Here is a 19590-nt window from a genome sequence, read left to right as displayed (position 1 = left end):
AAAAATAAAAAAATAAAAAATAAAAAATTTGAACAATAATGGAAAGCGAAGAAAGATTGCATTTGAGGTGGGTCATTATTGACTATGTCAAGCTAAATCTTTTGTTAATATTGGAAAAGGTTTTTTTTTTAAAAAAAAAAAAAATCTTAAAATGGATTAAAGATTTAAGTTTGTTAGGTGAAAAAGAATAAATTAAAATTTCAACGAATTAGGGAGGGAAGAAAATGATGTTTAATGAAGCAACCCAGTCAAATGAGCTATGACTCTTTGTTCCACTCTAAGGTTTGACTCAAGTTACAAATACTAATTCAACACTAATATAATAGCCGAAATTTGAATTTCATTTGGGCTCATTTGGCTACAATCCCATCTATGTATTTGAGCTTTGAATCAAGATTTGTAAGGTAGACGGTGATATTCAATTTTTGAAAAACGCAGAAAAAAAAAAATCAAAAACATTGGTCCGACCCTTAGACCGAGATAACTTATCTTATCGTACCTTAATTATATTATACTATCATATAAGTATAAAATTTTTTTAAAACACCCAAAAATTAAATAAATTTAAATTAAATAAATATAAAATAAAATAAAATAAAAATGTCAAGTGCGGGCGTGTGATTAAGCCGATGGTTGAAGTTGGACCCGGCGTTTGTTTACCTCTCCTCTTGACCACACGTTCTAATGTTCGACCTGAGATGCTATAACCTCTTCAAATCCGACTTGGTCTTGGTCATCAAAAAATAGCTGTTCCCCCAAACCGCGTTTCCTCTTTTGATTCTTCCTTTCCCCAAAAGCCCCACACCCCTTAAAAATCCCCCAGAACCCACATTAGATTCAATCAAACCAGCAGTACTACCATCATCCTCTCTCTTCTTCTCTCTTCTCTCTTCTCCCACCATGAGATTATCACTTCCACTGCTCAACAACACAGGTATCTTCTATGGCTTCTCCCTCTAAGTTCTTGCTTCTCCTCACCCTCTCCTGCCTCACTTGTCTTCCATTCATTTCTTCCCTCTCCTCTGTCTCAATATCTGAGACCTCTAACCAGACACTCATCTGTGCGTTACTGGAGTCCTCTCGTCTCAACTGTACTAGCTTTCCCACCGGAATTCAGATTCCCAGTGTTAATAGATCATTTTCCGGGATTGTGGCTGGAGACGGTTTCCAATGTGTTTTAAGTTTCCCCTCCGCTACAATCATGCTCTGCTATAGGTTCTCTGCTAATGGTACTAATATGTACTCTAAACGACTCTACTACAACGACTCAGCTCTCACTGAAGTTGCTGCAGGAAACACCCATGTTTGCGGCCTTGTCAATGGTACTAATATCCTTCACTGCTGGCAATGGCGAGGTTTCAATCCCAGCGTACAGTCAGACTTTTCGGGTATTGCCGTGGGAGAGGATTTCGTATGTGGGTTATCCAGCAGCGGAAGGATTACATGCATAGGAACTAATTCCAGTTCTAGTTCTACCATCCGCGATCGTGTGCCTAGTGGGAGCTTTCAGAAGGTTGCGGCAGGGTTCCGCCACGCTTGTGCCATCTATAGGAATCAAAGTTTGGTTTGTTGGGGAGAGACGGTTGGTGAGGAACCACAGGGTGAGTTCGTGTCACTGGCCTTGGGAGAGAATCGGAGCTGTGCTATGAGGGGGAATGGAACAGTTGTTTGTTGGGGGGAGAATGGTTTCAGTTTGCCGGAGAGTTTGCGAGAGACGGTTTTTATGACGATTGAAGCAAAGCGCAGTGTTTTCTGTGGAGTGGACCAATATAACTTTTCATTGCTGTGTTGGGGGAATGAGATCTTTGACTCAAATTCTATGGTTTTCCCGAAGGTATTGCCAGGCTCATGTACAAGCAGTGAATGTCCGAATGGTGTAGTGCCAGGTTCTGGCAGCATGTGTGGACGAGGACATATCTGCAACGCTTACCAGAACCTAACCGTGGTAGAAGGTCCATCACAACCTCCATCACCGCCTCCAGAAGTGCGGAACAGAAGTGGTTGGAATGATAAAATGGTCGCCTTTCTGGTGGTGGGGTGTGTTGGGTCGGCCTCGTTTTTGGCTGTGATTTGTTTCTTTCTATTCCGGTATTGCAAGGGTAGGGGATGCAGCAAGGTCCATGATTCGGGTCGTTTGGATGAGGCCGGGATGCCACCAGAGCACGGTCTAAGCCAAGGACAGACAGTACAAGCTCCGCGGGCAGCACCTGTCTTAGAGAAGCGGCTGAGTCAGTTGGTTAGCTTAGGAAATGGGGGTCGCTTGGAGGAATTCTCTCTGCAAGAGCTACGCCAAGCTACAAATGATTTCTCACAGGAACACAGAATCGGAACAGGTAGCTTTGGCTGTGTCTACCGTGCCACCCTGGAGGATGGGAAAGAAGTTGCCATCAAGCGAGCTGAAGTATCAACTACTTCATCAAATGCAGTTGGCACCAGACGCCAGGAAGACAAGGACACTGCCTTCGTTAGTGAGCTAGATTCTCTGTCCCGACTCAATCATCGAAACCTTGTCCGACTATTAGGATATTGCGAAGACTACAATGAGAAGATACCAGCCTACGAGCGCATCCTAGTCTATGAGTACATGAACAATGGCACCCTCCATGACCATCTTCACAAGCTCCACAGCTCGCCTCTAATGTCATGGACCAACAGGCTCAGAGTGGCACTAGATGCGGCTAGGGGGATCGAGTACCTACACATGTATGCAGTCCCCCAAATCATACACCGTGATATCAAGTCATCAAACATATTGCTTGATGAGTCATTGACAGCCAAGGTTTCTGATTTTGGACTATCTCTGATGGGCCCTGAGGATGAGGATTCACACCTTTCTCTCCATGCCGCTGGCACAGTTGGCTACATGGATCCTGAGTACTATAGGCTTCAACAGTTGACCCCTAAGAGTGATGTGTATAGCTTTGGAGTACTACTGCTTGAGTTATTGTCAGGGCACAAAGCGATACATAAGAACGAGAATGGGGTGCCTAGAAATGTAGTGGATCTTGTTGTTCCCTACATTGTTCAAGATGAAATACACAGGGTGTTGGACCCCAATGTGCCTCCCCCAACCCCATATGAGATAGAGGCAGTTACATACATAGGGTACATAGCAGCAGATTGTGTAACGCTAGAAGGTAGGGACCGGCCATCAATGACTGATATTGTACATAGCCTGGAAAGAGCCCTGGCTGCATGTTTCACACCACCATCTCCAATACCGTCGCCGCCAATTTCGCGGTCCACAACTGGGTCTTTGACGTAGCCGTGCAGCCAAACGCTCAGCTGCCCTGTCCACACCTAGAAAGCATACAATTTTGTTTATACATTCTATTTTTCTTCTCCATTTGTTAATATTGAAATTCAAGGCAAAAAAGTGTAATGATATTGTACCTACCACAAAGAAAAAGAAACAAAATATGCTTCACAGCTCATGATTTTGACCCTGTGACTTTCTTTCAAATTCAGTTTTGTTTTTGTTCCTCAGGTGGGGTTGCCTCCCTATAACAGCAACCACCCAATTCATTTCCAAGATTTGACCTTTATTTGGCATTTGAACGTGCAGGTCTAAGCATCAAAATTTCCCAGGGTTGACCGCTACACCAATACTTGATGATTTAGCTCTAACCATGCAAATCTCTAAGGGGAATTTTAACTTGCACTAATCCATAAGCATTAATAAGAAGAGAGAAAAGTAGCATCTAATGTTTTAATCATAAGACAAAATGCATAATACATGTGCACTATGCATTGTAAAAAGAACCCCAGCAAAGAATTCAATCAGAAATAACAACATTACTTTTCTAAACAAAATGGAAGTTGCTTCGAAAAGGATGAAAAATAAGTAATCAAAAAACAAAAAATTCCCGAAAAATATATGCAATTTAATTCAATATCTTAAATTCCTTGGTCGATGTTTGTGGTATGTTCTTGACAATATAAATAAATCTAATTGTAATATATTCATGTGATTGGGTGTGTGCATATTGTTTTAAACCTAAAACAGCATATATCATCAAACTTTGTCTTAGTATTTTCCCAAATTGCTAGCAATAGTGCATGAAAGAAGGTAAATGTAAGGTACTGGGAACTAATGTTAGGCTTAAGACAGATCTCAAGATCACATGTATTAATTCTAACAATGAAGGATTAACTACCTAATTTTTGTGTCAAATTAGATAATAATGATAACAAGCATAATACCAAGAAGAAGAAGAAAAAGAAAAAGAAGAAATATGAGTCAAAGTCAAAATGTTAGGTGTTCTGAAGGGGACGCAAGCGGATAAGTCAAGTAATTTGCAAGGCAAGAAACGTGTAATTAGTTCCAATTATTGAATGGTCCTGGTCTAGCCAGAGAAACAAAATGATTCAAAATGTAAAGCCAGAAGCTTCCAGAATTGGGGAAGATTGGTGGAAAATTCTTGAGTGAGACTAGGCAACTAGACTGGAGATCGGTGTTATCAGTATTTTCTCATTTCACTTCTGGTACTTTCCATTACAAAAATCTCCCTTATTTATAAATATATTGAGGCTATTGCACTGATTTTATAAAGTAGATTCACAAAAATTACCCAAAGCTAAAGGAGATAATGATACCTGGCCTACCTGAAGAATATGGAAATATGGGCTGAAATCAACTGCTTCACACACTTCCTTTTTCAGTGATTTCTCCATGCTGGGTTTCTGATAGCCGTTTGTCAATGGGCCCATGATCGATGACATCCAGTTGCTAATTGTTGATTCTTCTGTTCTGTCTCTAGATCTGCATCTGGTTTTTGAGCCCATCCATGATATATACTAGGTTAGTAAGCAGAGTATAAATGTAAGAAAACTTTAAGTGTACAGTATACCTTTGAGATCTTTACATAACAATTTTATTAGGAATATAGAGTTCTAATAACAATCAGGGATACAGAACATTTGAAATCAATTCAGCAGCAGATGGGAAAAGTAATTTTTGCTTGAAATTGCTTCATAAAATACCCTTACTGACTAAGGAGGGAAAATGATGTGACAACAGAAGTAACAAAAGGATTTCTAAGAAGAAAAAGATGAGACACTGAATAGAAAGGCTATTTATTACACAATCCCATTAATACACCAACATCCAAATGTAAGTAAAATAATCATGCCAGTTGCAGCAAATCCCTGAAGCAGCAACTTTCTACTTCATTGTTCTGTTACATCTTCTATATTGCTACAGGTCCTGCAGTAGCCTTCTTTTGCTTGACAAGTTTTTCCAGAGCACTGTCAATTTGGGCAAACACTTCTTCTTTTGAAACACCTCCATTGACCTGCAGCAAAAGATAATGGTCCTCAACTCAGATGTCATAGAAGAAAAATAGAGTTGGAATCAGTATAATTATGTCAAGCCAAGAAACTAGCAGAACAAGCTTTAGATTCATGGATGCAATTGCCTGTATGAAACCAAGTTCAGTCAGGGCATGAGCAACATGTATAGGATGTTGATTAATAATGAATAAGTTTAAAGTATAAACAAATAGCTGTGGTCATAAATAAACAAAAAGTGCCTTCTTTTTTTTTTTTTTTGTTTGAGGTGGTTTTGCTTATTGTATTGGCACTCTTTCCATACCTCCTGTGTACTTAAGAGTGCGCCCCCTGCTATTTGATTGGCGTCTATCAAAAAAATAATCAACATAAGTCTTTCATCCTTAGATAGGTATTGAAGCTTCCACATAAGAAGCCTTTCGTCGAACCTACCACATCCTAAACTGCTGATAACTTATAAGAGGCTCCCAATGGAATCCAAGGTTAAACCATCAATTGAAGAACAGAATTGAATAATGAGTGTTCCTTTGCATGTGTGTGTGTGTCAGTGTAACTCATGAATATTCTTGATGTACATCTTTTTTAAAAAAGTGTGAGTGCATTTTTTGGTCTTGCACAACTAGTGCTTCCTTAAGCTTTCTCCATTTGGAAGAGAGGTGGATTAAAAATGAAAGTTAATGGATAGGGACAAGCCAATGTTTAATGCAGTTGGGAGCAAAGGAAGAGGAAAGTCTGGAACCCCTAATTCAATTTCAGTTGAAAGACACAATCAACTTTAGGTTGCTATTCCAAGCAAAAGAAGAATTTTTAAAAGAACTTAAAAGGCAAAGGCAAATTTCCTTGATCATCGAAAGTACCTTCTAATGCTTTCATAACTCTATTTATAAGAATGAAAAACCCTTGCACCCTACAAACATATCATCTTGGTGCTTACAAATCTTGTTCAAGTACATTCATAACACACAGAAAAGACAACAAAGGACAAAGAACCTTATTAGACCTAGATGAGCAGCATAAACAGTATTCGACAGTATCATGCCACAAGAAATGGCACAGTATTTTATGATCACTGCTAAAACAGTAACCTTAACAACAACTGCTCTTGCATCAGATTTACCAGTTTGGTAAAATCTCACGTTCCAGTTTGGATCTCGCTCTTCAAATAATCAAGAGATCACATATTAGCCTTAACTCACCCATAAGGAACTCATACTCATTACTTGCTCCTTGTTAATTAGATACATACAAAAAATGTTTTAGAAACATATATCTGCTAAAAGCTTTGTCAAGTTCAATCCTATTCTTATCCGCTTATCCATCTTCAAATTGATTCATGTACCACGCCTTCCCAGATATGATCAAGTTCCACTTCCTCCCCATTGGGATAAAAAAGAAATATTCCATGATTTGAATATTTACCAATTAATGGACTACCTTTATTATCCAAGAAGCCACCATGCATAAAAGGAAAACAACTTCTGGCTGAAACCACTATTCAGATATTCATCAAACATTAGTGGACCTCTAAATCTTTTTTTTTTTTTTTTTTTGATAAGAGAGAAAAACTGTATTAAAAAACCCACCAAGACAGTGGCTGAAAGTATACAAAGAAGAAGAAAACACCCCCCACTCCTCAGCTGGAACAAATCAGCTACCAAGAACGGAGGTGCAAAAGGAACCCCACCCTCAACAGGTTCCCACCCAATCAATAAAATCAACTAAAGTTGAAGGACCATCTTTTATGAACAATTTTGTCTCTGACCAAAGGAAATAAACAAAAGAACTCTCAAGTCTTTGGATTGATAGGACTTCTTCCTCAAACGCTATTTTGTTCCTTGTCTTCCAAACCGTCCAAAAAACACACAAAGGGCCTACTCTCCAAACTTCCTTTATCTTTTTTCCCACAAAAGACCCGTCCCAGCCCAGAAGCGTCGCCTTGACAGTGGCTGGCAACACCCACTGCACCCCAAAAAGAGATAAAAACATTGCCCAAAGAGTCCTTATCTTGGCACAATGGAGCAAAATGTGGTCTATAGATTCTTCATGCATTTGGCAAAGGTAGCATCTATTTGTTAAAGGCTAATGGACCTCTAAATCATTAAAGATGGTTTGATCATCAATATCCAAACAGTGGCTCATAAGACATTTTTGCCAAAAAATACATGAGCATCTGGATATTTAATCATTCAATTCTCAAGAAGAGATAAAGTGTCCCACATCATTATCACTTAGCATTGTCAAAATTTTGGTTGACATGGGATGGCATGCGGCTTCGGTAGAAAATTTTCATTGATCATAAAAATTTCCTTGCAATGCCCATATATCTTCTACATACAAACCATAACACCTGACTAACAGATTATCTTTGCCCTTATTAAACTAATTCCTTTTTTTATGGACAAATAAGGAGTATACAAATGTTCCAAAACAAAAATAAGTAGAAGAGTAACAAAAGGCACCTCCCTCCTATCAAAAAGTGCTCAACCAATCAACAAAATCTAAAATAGACATAATAGATCCTACATCTGAAAACTTCCTTACTCAAAGCCAAAGATAAAGACAGCCTAAGAAAGAGATTTTGAGAGCTTGACTCATCTGTTCCACATTGACAAATGTTCTATAGTTCCTCCCTCCCCAAATGGTCCAAAATAAGTATGAAGGGGCAACCCTTCATACTTTCCCACACTTGTTCCCCACAAAGGTACCCTACTGACTTGATAAAGTTTCTCCAACCATAAAAGGCAAGACCCACTTGACTTCAAACAGTGAGAATAAAATGTGCCACAAAATCCTCATTTTAGCATATTGAAGGACATGGCCAGTTGATTCCTCCCCAATTTTATGAAGATTACATTTATTCATCAAAATCCATCCCTTTTCTTTTAACTCATCCAACATCAAATTCTCTCTCAAATAGCTTCCCAAGCAACAAAATCCTACTTTTGCTGACAACCAAGGATTCCAAACTACAATTACAAGAAAAGTTCTACATTCATTGTAAAAATAGATTTACTTAACTTCCAACATGACCTTTGACAACAAGAATGTACCTTTTCATATAGAATTATTTTACCTCTCTCTCCCTTTTATAATCAATTTATAACCTTATCATACATTTTAAATAATTAATATAATAATTCTTTTAAGAAAAAATATGTTTGAATTTGATTTTTCTTAATGAAAAATAGTTAGAAGTGTATGTATCATTGCATCATTATATCTCATATCATATTGTACATGATATGATACACTGTCTTATTAAAATAGATATGTATAGCAATTCATATCATCTCTTAAGTGTATCACAATTCATAACAAGCTGCAATACAATGATGGAAGGAAGAGTACTTTTATAAAAGCTAGATGAAGATTACTTATGCTTTTCTTATTATTATTTTTTTACTAATTCTCATCAAATACTACAAAATCTAGAATTTGAAGCCTTCCTTCCTTATTCCAAATTGTTCTCCAAATCCTGCACTCAATGCTACATCAATGATCTAGGATTTCTCCCAAAAGCAAAGTTAAAAACTTAGGGCCAATTCGGGAACATTTTGCGAAAACAATTCTCAAAAAACAGTTTTTTAAAATAATTATTGAAAACAATTCACTTGAATTGTTTTTAAGAACAAAATTCTATTGAGGAACTTAAATATGAAAAACAGTTTTCTAAGCTTATTCTACATAAAGGTATTCTACACTTCCAATGTAAAAGTTCCCAAAGTATTCTCCATATTTTCAATTGTTTCTCAATACATTGTACATTAATAATAATAATTAAAAAAAAAAAAACAATTTGAGATTCAAACCAAATTTTCAAAAAACTTTTTTCTATCATAAGTTTGCTAAATGTGTTTTCTAAGTTAGAAAACTATTTTCAAGAATAGTTTTCAAATAAGGCCTTAGTCATTGAAAACACAAATATATGCAAACATTGAGGATGGCAGTTAAGAGGACAAATCAAAGACAACAAAAATGAAAAATAATAGTCTGCATAATGGCATCATTAATTGCAGCCATTTTTTACAATTTTAAAAAGATTTCTTTTAAACTTACAAGCATTGCATATGCACTTAGCACTCAGTCAAAATTCATAATGTATACAGTGTGTGCTCGTGTGTGTCTCAGAGAGAGAGCATGCCTTGATTGTTATGTCTTCATACAATGAAAGTACTGCCTCCACATTTTGATGATGAGTACGCAATCGTAACTTTACCTAAACGTGATCAGAAGAGAAAGTGAATGAAGGCTATCAATTAAAGACCAAAATGGCTGAAAACAAGCACAAAATAAGATCGAGATGCAGGACAAGAAACAATAAGAAAGCAGCATATAATAACCAAGGACCACAAGGCAATGAATTTAAAGCAATCACAATGATTTAGAACATGCCTTTTCCTCAGTATCATCAAAGCGTTGAGTAAGCCTAGCAGCAATTTCTTCATTCTCAGGGGGAGAATACTTCAAGTGGTATATCCTCCCAGTGACAGGATCTAGCCTCCTTCCAACCACTCTTTCGACCAGAATTTCTTCAGGGACCTGCAGACATAAGTTGGCCTACATAAGAAGAGTTCTGGATAGCTGACTTCTATTAGTTACTGACTGTCTATTCAATAAACAGAAATTCAAAAACAAAACAAAAATCAATGAGAATATAAAGAATTACTGCTCACTGCTACAACACAACACTAAAGTTTTTACTAGTATGAATTTTCATAGTCTACAAAAATGTCAGAAATTCAATCACGAGAGACTTAGGTGGCAGCATGTAGTTCAACTTGTCCTCTTCCCAATCTGGTGCCTCAATGTAATTGAATAACTATAAAATACCAATAACAAACAGCAACAAAAGAAGAAATCCTTACTTCTAGGAGAATGAAAAGGTCAGGCTCAAACCCAAATTCCTTGAGAGCAGTAGCTTGAGATTGGCTCCTAGGGTATCCATCTAAAAGCCATCCCTTTTCTTGAGAATCAGGCTGCAATAGACGGTCCCTGACCATCTACATGAACGTACCGCACAATTAAATTTAAATCACCAACAACAGAGTGATCATGTGCCATAAAATGAAATAAATTGAACCCACCATGACAACTATTTCATTTGGCACTAGCTTCCCTTTTTCCATGAACTTCTTCGCTCGCCTCCCATTTTCACTACCAGCTGCAACTTCTGCCCTCAATAAATCTCCAGCAGCGATATGCATCAAATCATACTGCATATATGAGGATGACTTGATTCAATCTGTTTTTCTTCACGAGGCAATTCCAAATGAGAAATTTATGCAGTAATACCAGTAACTTATGCAAGTAATACCATAAAGCCATTGGGGAAAAATAAGTAATAAACAGGAAGAATATCCAACAAATGAATGGCTGATCATCTAGTTAAAAATACTATAAATGCAATAATAGCCACTGTTCTTCTTTCTTTTTGAATCCTATACTTTATGTGTGTATCCTTGGTGGTGACAGGACAAAAGGGTATTATTTGTAAAAGCAATGGAACACCAAAGCCTTACAAATAGAGATCTCCCCCATAGAATTACAATAAGACCTTAAGACAGATTGGATAGTCATTACTATCAGGGGCAGACCATTTAATCTTCCAACCAAAATTGCTTTGAATGCCAATAACCTAAAGATCTAAAAAATGGGTCAATTCAAACAATCCTGAAAAATATTTCTTTCGCACCCACAGTTTTATTTGTTTCTGACCTAGAACCTTTTTTTAACTCTAACTCTTGTCCCCACTTCAAGCTTTTCGTGGACACTGGAAGGCCTAGATTAGTTGCTAACCACAAAAAAATCAGCAAGGTGTTTCTTGCCTACCTATAAACCATACATACAGTTGATGAGCTTTCAACTTATAAAACCATCCATAAACTCTACAAACACTTTCTGAACTTTACAAACCTTGATCCTGTTAACTATAGGAACCATAACTGACAGGATTAGGGATTTCTTTACCCCACAAGGTAGTAATGGTCACATTTCAGGATAAACCAACTAGCAGTGAATTTTTTGAATGGGGATTGGCAATAGAATAGACTAGTAGGGTAAACATGCCACTCTTAATGGAACTGTGACTAGGGATAGGGGTGTTTTTGAAAATTATCAAGAAATCAACTTTTTTCTTTGGTTGTTGTCAATGTTGTGAAAATGAAGCCAAGCACTGTATTGGTTGTGGAATTTTTGGATTGCTCATCATCATCTTATTGAGTGGATCATTTTATGTAAAATTAACTTCCCATTCTTTCTAACCCAAAACTAAGCATCCAATGCCCACCCCCCACAGAAAACACACCAAAACAAGTAAATAAATAAACAAAACAAACAAACCACAACAACATCAAATTGGACATTGCCTATAAAAAAATTGAATATCATATAAGGTCATAAGGGAGATATAGGCAGTTCAATACAATTTAATCAAAGTTTTAAAGCTACAGAAAATGAAAGGTTGGATTAGTCAAGCCTCTTTCTGGATTGGTTGAAACATCATTTTTAGATCAATGAGCAGTAGAAACTTGAATTGATTGAGCAATACAAATTGCATTAATTGAACTCTTAACTTAATCAATCAAAGGTATAAATATTTGCAGGTCCTTACTTCAACCTGGCTTCTAATTTTGGTCAACTAGGGTTTCTACATCCTTTATTAAAAGCATTTTCTGGTGAGATTGAGTATATCTAAGTGGAAACTAACCTGTGGATTCAAGAGTTTGATTCAATGCAATTAGAGTCATGATCAGGTCCAGTCTAAATAGGTTCATGAACACTATGGATGGTGGATTTGGTAAAGAGATGAATGCAGATTCCGTAACATTGGACATCAGTATCAACTTTTGAATTCTAACTCTCATATGGCAATTTTTGCACCTGAACCTAAGCTATTGGTTTTTTTCCAAAGAGTATTCCATGCTAAAAGATGTAGTATGTCATATTTTGATCAATTGTCTTTGGATTTGATTTTAGGGTTTGATTAAATAGTCAGCCTGAATATATCCTTTGTTTTTTATGTATTCACCTATGTTGGTTAGTCTAGTACCATCTATTTGTTTTCAATTAAAATTTTCCATTATTGATCATTGACCTTTGTTATTCGAATGCTTTTAGAATAGTTTCAAATTGAAATTTTGCAACCATTTTGAGTTAGACCTATTCATGCTACTCAAGCTCTAATGAGCAGTAACCTCAGAATCTAAATAATCATCACCAATATCAATTTGTAGTAGAAGAAACTAGTACCACAATTAAAATTGAGATTTAAAAGTTAAAAACATGTCATCAATTCTATCATCATATGCATTGTTTACATCAGTTATTATCAATGAGATAGCAATTGGAAAGGGAAGAAGCTCTCAGATAATAAAAAAAACTTACCTTTTTAGTAATGAGCTCGCATTGTGTCCCTTTACCAGAAGCAGGAGCACCAGATATCATAATCTTCAGAGAATTGGGATTAGCAGATGCCACTACCTGTACAATTGCTCAGTAATCCAAAACAAGGGTACCTCCCATATCATACATGTCCAGCATAACATATTTAAATCATCAGCAAGAGACTCTATATGATAAAGATAACTATTTGGTCTCCTAGAAAGCCAAGCAAGAAAAATGTTGAATTCTTATGTCTCTGCAATTTGGTTCCCAATAAAATCAAATGATCAATCCAATTCAACCAAATAACAGTACAGGACCAAAAAGATATTCAATTTGTTTACTTTAAAATCAAAAGGGGAAAAAAGAAGAAAAAAAGAAGAAGAAGAAGAAGAAGAAGAAGAAGAAGAATCATCCCTCCAATTAGTTTCTGAGAAATCTACGTACAAGAAATTAAATAAAAAATGAATCTTAAAATTTTAAGACAAACTAGCGGCATTATGAAATCGAATTAATTTCATTATTTACTTCAAAAATCAAAACTATACGTATACTCTCTGTGTGAACCGTTTGGTTGCTGAGAACGAGGGGAAAAGGGAAAAAAGAAAATGAAATATTCATCTCATGCTTTTATATTGTTTAACATAAGCACTGAAATTTTCTGAGCATATAAACAGATGAGTAAAGGTCAGAAATTTTCTCCGAACTTTCCCAACGTCGAAACAAAAGCAGAAAAAGGAAGGAATCGAGACAAATCAAAATTGACAAAGTGGAATACAGCCACACATACCACGAGAGTTGGAGATACGCTGGGAGCGCGGCCTCCGAAACGACGTAGTATTAGGGTTTGATTGCAGCGAAGCGAGAGGGGAGAAGGGGAGAGAGATGAGAATTGCGAAGAAAAATGAAGCTTGGTGGATATTGAGGATTGAGAGAGAGAAGCAGAGGCTTTAAGATTAGGATTAGGGTTGGGGTTTGGGCTTGAAATCATTGGTAGATTTGCAAAGCAAGCCATTTGCTCTCTCCCCTTCTCTCTCTCTCTCTCTCTCTCTCTTGTGCTCCTCTACAGTGAAGGTGATAATAGCCCCTGCAGCTAAGATTCGCGGCACTGAAGCTGTTAGGCTTCTTAGAAACGGCGTCGTTTGCTTCGTTTTTAATTTCTGTATTTAGAGTATTGCCGCACATTTTTGGTGTTTTCATTTAAAACGGTGTCGTTTAGATTTTTTCCTTAATATTTTTAGCAAATTCGTCTTTTTCTATTCCTTATTTGTTTTAAGAAAATTATGGAAAAATATTACAATAATAATAATAATTCTTAAAAAAAAGATAATAAAATATCCATCTCTTAAAAATGTCTACAACACTTTTCTTCTTTTTCATATTTTCACTTATAAGAGTAGGAAGAGTTGGAAGATAAATGGTTAATTAATTTAAATGATATTTTTTTTAAAAAAAAGAAGAAAATTTAAATGGACTTGAATTTAACTTAAATATTAATATAGACCTCAATTTAACTTAAATCTTAATGGAACGTTGTTCATGTTTTTTTAAATGGTTTACTTTTATTAATATTGAAATATTATTAAGTGTAAAATCTATTTATTTTTATGCATTTTTATAATTATACAAAATATATTTTTAAATATCCTAAAATATCATAATAAAAAAATTTATAATAATTAATTATATAATTAGCAGTAATTGACATTTGGATAGTAAATAACACTTTAATTATACTTAGTTGTTAAGGAAATATCAAAAGTTTTTTAAAGTTAATACTTGTTTTTATGTAGTATATTTTTTCCTTATAAATTGTAATTGTAATTGTAATTGAAATTAATTCATTAATTTTGCATTTATTGATTTAATGGTCACTATAAAGGGTCAACCACACATTAGCATCTTATGATATTACAACAAAACAAAATTCAGATTTGTGGCTTACAATCCATTGCATATAGACTCCCTATGAGTGAGTGTTTGTAATTTAACAAGCTATATGTTATCATTTTTACAAGATTACATCTTCAATTCTTGAGTTATATATCATTTTATTATGTGATCAACTTGCATAACTCACAAAAAGTATTTGTCAAATTCTAGTTAGGAATTACTACAACTATAGTTTATTTGATCACAAGTCCTTATGATCACCCAAAGGAACATACTGTCTTATCACATGAGATACAATGGAGACTTTATCGAGGATATCTATTGTCATCAACTTTCATCAATAATGACTTAATTCATAGAGAATATATGACCAGATAAGGGTTTCACCCATATGTAAAACTTCACATTGATTTCAAGAAAACTTAATATACTCTCAAAGTTGAGAGTTCATATAGTATAGTAGTTTGTTGAATCATGGCTACCCTATAGCTAATGTTATGATTCACCATAGGTTTTGTTTAGTATGTAACTACATACACTAATACACTTACCATGGGAAAACTATTCTGATTACTAAGATAAATTATCCTTCAAATTAAGAGGTAATGCACTATAACCTCCAATGGATTACCTAAATCCATGAACCGACCATAAATAACTTATCATCTTTCAAGGACCCCATGACTTGAATTTTCTATATAACTTCTAATACATCTATGTCATGTACAATGCAAGTGATAAGGGTGTGAATGCTACAAATATAATTCATGCTAACAAGGATAATAAAGGCAACCAAAATCATAATAAATAAATTTATTAATGAAACTAAAATCCAATACATCATATCATGCTTTCTAAGGCTCTATCGTTACACTTTTACTCAATCACTCTTTTCATGGATCTCTTGTAAAAGAGAAAGGTGGTATTCTCTGGAGGGGAGCTAGGGTTTTCTTTTCTTTAATCTAGAAGACAATAGTTAAAAGTGAAGCTCTAAGCTCCTAAGTAAGTCTATATAGGTTTCCATATGGGTTTATGTGACTTGAGTCTAAAGTGGGCTAATCACTTAATCTAACTCATGATTTATGTTGAATTTAAATACTAAAGCCTAAATACCTGATAACTCTAACTAAGAAAAACCAAAGATAGAGTTACCACAATTTTGTAATATTCTAAGTTGTCGTCCTCTAAGATTAACTCTAAGTATTTTTTTGTTTTTATATTAAAAGGATTAATTATTTGCTAAAGATAATGAAATTTTAAATTAAATAGATAGGAATAAAATATAAATAAAGATTTCTTAAAATATTTAATTAAATAAATCAAACAAAAGAAAAATTGTTTCGAAGAGTTTTACAATTCAATGTCAAATCTTTAGAAATAGAGAAAACATTATAAAATTTAAGGTTTAGGGTCAAAGCAATTCAAGACTAAATTAAATCTTAAGACTAATATTGCATCGAAAACCTTTTTCCTTTTTAAAACAAATTCTTAAAACTATTAAGTGAATGAAATTAATTACTAGTTAAAGGTAACTTTTTAACCTTTTATACTCATTGTAACTTTGTTTTGGGAAAAATAACGATAGGGAAAACTAGGATAACTAATAATCAAAAGTTACCAAGAATCACTAGTATCGAATAATAATTTACCGTATTATTCCCTAATAAAACTCACGAGGGTAGGACTAAAGATTCATAATTTGTAACCCAACCATTTATTAATCTCATTGTTATAATTCTCAAACCAATTAGATATAACGGTTAATTTTTATTTTCAAATTTATTCAATTAAAAGTACATATCTATCTTTATAAATTTGATCCTTAGATTTATTAATCAAATTATAATAACTAGTGATCAAGATCTTCCTAAGAATCACTTATATATTCATAATAACCCTTTATAATTTATTTTGGGTGATCTAACATAGAGGATTTATTCTTACCAATTAAAAGTCGAAAACATAACCAAATCATTCAATACATCATCGTTTCTTTGTGCTCTTTTTTGGATTCTTCACTTTCATGTTAGCATTTTCAGATCAATCCAGTTAACTAAACATGGTGGAGGATTTCTTCTCACAACCCATGTTTAGTTTACCAAGAAAATAAAATGGAAAGATTGAAAAAGAAGATAAAATAAAACCTAAAACTTTATTAAAGAATTTTAAGAAAAGAGATCAATCTTCTTACCTATGTTCCTTCTCTTCTCCCCTCTTCTCTCATAAACCTAGAATGAAAAGAGTTTGTGAAACCAAGGTTTGGTTAATCTTGATTTTGATGATAACAAAACAAGGTTTAGAACTAATAATCATATTTCAAGTGTGATTAGGCAAGATGATTTCCAAAGTGGCAATCACAAAAACAAATCAAACCAAAGGAGAAATCATGAAGAAGAATACCACCTCAAAGAGAAGAGTTCTTCAAGACCAAAGCTTCATAAGATCTCTTTGTAAGGTTGTTGGTGCACTAGGACTTTTATGCATTTCATTCTTTATTTATGCACCAAAATCATCCAAGAGTAATATTGTTTTAAATATCTTAAGAATTGGATGATTTCATGTTTTCAACTAAAACCTTGTGTTAAATGATTTTCAAACTTGTGTTAAAAGGTTTTAAGTTGAAAAATGTTGGGTGTTGAGCCAAAAAATGGCTCAATCGGTTCAATCGGTCGACCGGTTGTGCTCGTCCTGTCGAGGACCGGTTGAGGGAGGCCAAAAAGTTTCTCTCTCTCCTAGTGGCCTTCTCTTCCCAGTTAAGATTGAACCTCAACTGGTTGAGGTCCGGTCGAGGTCCGGTTGAGACCCAATGGTCACTTTCCCTAACGGCTAGTCAACCGGTTGACCCCTAGCTCGACCGGTCGAACCCCCAACGGCTAGTTTGACTTTTTTCTTCTATAAAAAGGCTCCAATTTTCATTGTTTCAAAAGCTTAACCTTCCCAAATCATTCTTGATTATATTTGAGCCTTGGAAGAGTGTTTTTGAGTGCACCATTGTTTCATAACTTGCATATCTTTAGTGCACCATTCAATTCTAGTTTTTCTTGTATCATTTGAGCTTAAAGTTCTTGTACTAGGATTTTGAGAGATTCAAAATTTGTATATCTTTGAGAGGAATTTTCTCAAGTGTGGGGTATCACTTGAGGGGTTATTCAAGAGTGGGATATCTCTTGAGAAGTGTAAAGGGTGCTTGGAGCCAAAAGTCTAAGAGGCTGAATTGGAACCATAATCCAATTGTAAAGAGATTGGAAGTTTGGTTGAAGCTTCAAGATAGTGGAACCCTTACTCGGTTAGGAGGTTGAGGAAAGTGGACGTAGGCAAGGAAGTGTCGAACCACTATAAACTCTCGTGTTTGCACTCTCTCTTCCCTAACTCTTTTAAATTATATGCAATTGTTTTATTTTGTTTATTATATACTTGTATATAATTGTCTCTTATTTTTGCATAGTTTAAATTTGTGAAAAAGAGACCATCACCCTATTTACCGAATTTAATAACCTCACATGTGACACTCTTCCACTGGCCACTTATTAGAAAGAAAAGTCATAAATAACCTAGAAGACTTAAAATATTATGAGTTCTAAGTGAGTATCATGAATTTTGACCTAGATAAAGCTATTTGGAACTTGTTTTGACATATTTCAAAGCCTAAAACTTGATAACCAATGGCTAAATTTGAAATTGAGAGGAGTTCCAAATCAATTTTGAACTCATAAATGGAAGAAAGATGACCAATTCAAAATCACCATGGTGAGTTCAAAATTCACTATGAATTTCAAACTCACCCACTACTCATTCAAGTTTACCGTATTTTCAAGTTTGAAATGCATATCTCTTGCTCGAAGTAAGTAAGGGGGTTTGAACTCAAGCTCTGCCAAAAATTTCATTGCATTTCTTTGAGTTCTAAATAGTAAAAAACCATTTTGAATTCAAGTTAACAATTTCGAACTTAGCATTATTCTCTGCCCAATTCGCTTCAAATATGCATAATTCCTTTTTTTAACTCCAATTTGCACATCGTTTGAAGTGTTGGATTGATGACTTCTTGATCTTTGAAACAATATATAATAAGACCAAAAATGACACTAGAAAGTGCTCCAAATTTCCCCTCAAATTCAAAGTACATGTTGTTGCCAGATTTCGAGTTCCAAATTTCCATGTGAACTTGATTGCATTTACTTTAAACCTCCTCCATTATGGTTGCTGCACTCTATCTCACTCCATGATATCCGTTGCTAATATTTCATGTCAATGACTTGCTCGTTATACCTTTGCTTAGACTTTTTCATGGTTTATAAGCCTCGAGTCTCTCGATTTTGCATGTTTAACCTCTTTTACTTCCTTGATTGATAATGAGTTTTTCACTTATCATTTTTTTCATCTCTTAAACCTAGAATTAGGCTTAAAATAGAATTTAGATTCATAACTAACATCTTCTAATCAATTTGATTTAAGTTGGATGATTTGAACCTTTTATATTGCATAAATCATGTCATATATGTGTCATTGGAGCATATATTTTGGCTCCAATCATCCAACTTAGGTCCTAATTGATTTATTAATTAGTTATATTGGGTTTTAATTAATTAACTAGCTTAACTCAAAAATATCATTCATAAAATCTAGTGCAACCTTGTGTCTTTACCAAAACATCTTTATGCACACTTATAAATTACAAATCAATACTTCCCTCAAATAAATGTGCCACTATAAATTAGGAGCTCAAACAGGGATCGCTAGGACGTATAGAAAAATACTAGCTTCCTCAAAATCTAATTTTGAAGCTAACCCAACATGCCACTACACAAAGTAAACTTCATTATCCTATGATATTACAATAACACAAAGTTTGAGTTTGTGACCTACTATCTACTACATGTAGACTCCCTAGGAATTGGTATTTGTAATCTAACGAGGTATGTACTATCATCATCTCAAGATTGTCTTTCCATTCCTTGAGTTACAAATCCTCCTATTATGTGATCAACTCGCATATGTTAGCTTACAAAGAGAATATGTCAAATTCCTCAC

At 34.8% G+C, this 19590-nt stretch overlaps 2 protein-coding genes across 2 annotated transcripts; one reads left to right on the top strand and one right to left on the bottom strand.

Moving 5' to 3' along the window:
* The first annotated feature begins 850 nt into the window (after positions 1–850).
* Positions 851–3463, top strand: LOC117906758 (serine/threonine-protein kinase-like protein CCR4). The gene has a single exon (XM_034819936.1). It carries the CDS (start codon positions 944–946, stop codon positions 3263–3265), a length of 2322 nt encoding a protein of 773 aa, XP_034675827.1. The 5' UTR covers positions 851–943; the 3' UTR covers positions 3266–3463.
* A 1397-nt stretch (positions 3464–4860) lies between these two features.
* Positions 4861–13736, bottom strand: LOC117906759 (adenylate kinase, chloroplastic). Its single transcript, XM_034819937.1, has 7 exons — positions 13460–13736; positions 12673–12768; positions 10374–10502; positions 10155–10289; positions 9682–9828; positions 9431–9505; positions 4861–5294 (listed from the first exon to the last, which is right to left on the bottom strand). Exons 1-7 carry the CDS (start codon positions 13682–13684, stop codon positions 5190–5192), a joined length of 912 nt encoding a protein of 303 aa, XP_034675828.1. The 5' UTR covers positions 13685–13736; the 3' UTR covers positions 4861–5189.
* Positions 13737–19590: the final 5854 nt, after the last annotated feature.

This window comes from Vitis riparia, chromosome 18, assembly GCF_004353265.1.
Source record: "Vitis riparia cultivar Riparia Gloire de Montpellier isolate 1030 chromosome 18, EGFV_Vit.rip_1.0, whole genome shotgun sequence".
Lineage (NCBI taxonomy): Eukaryota > Viridiplantae > Streptophyta > Magnoliopsida > Vitales > Vitaceae > Vitis > Vitis riparia.
The sequence above is the reverse complement of the archived record's forward strand: the minus strand, read 5'-3'. Positions and strand labels throughout refer to the sequence as shown.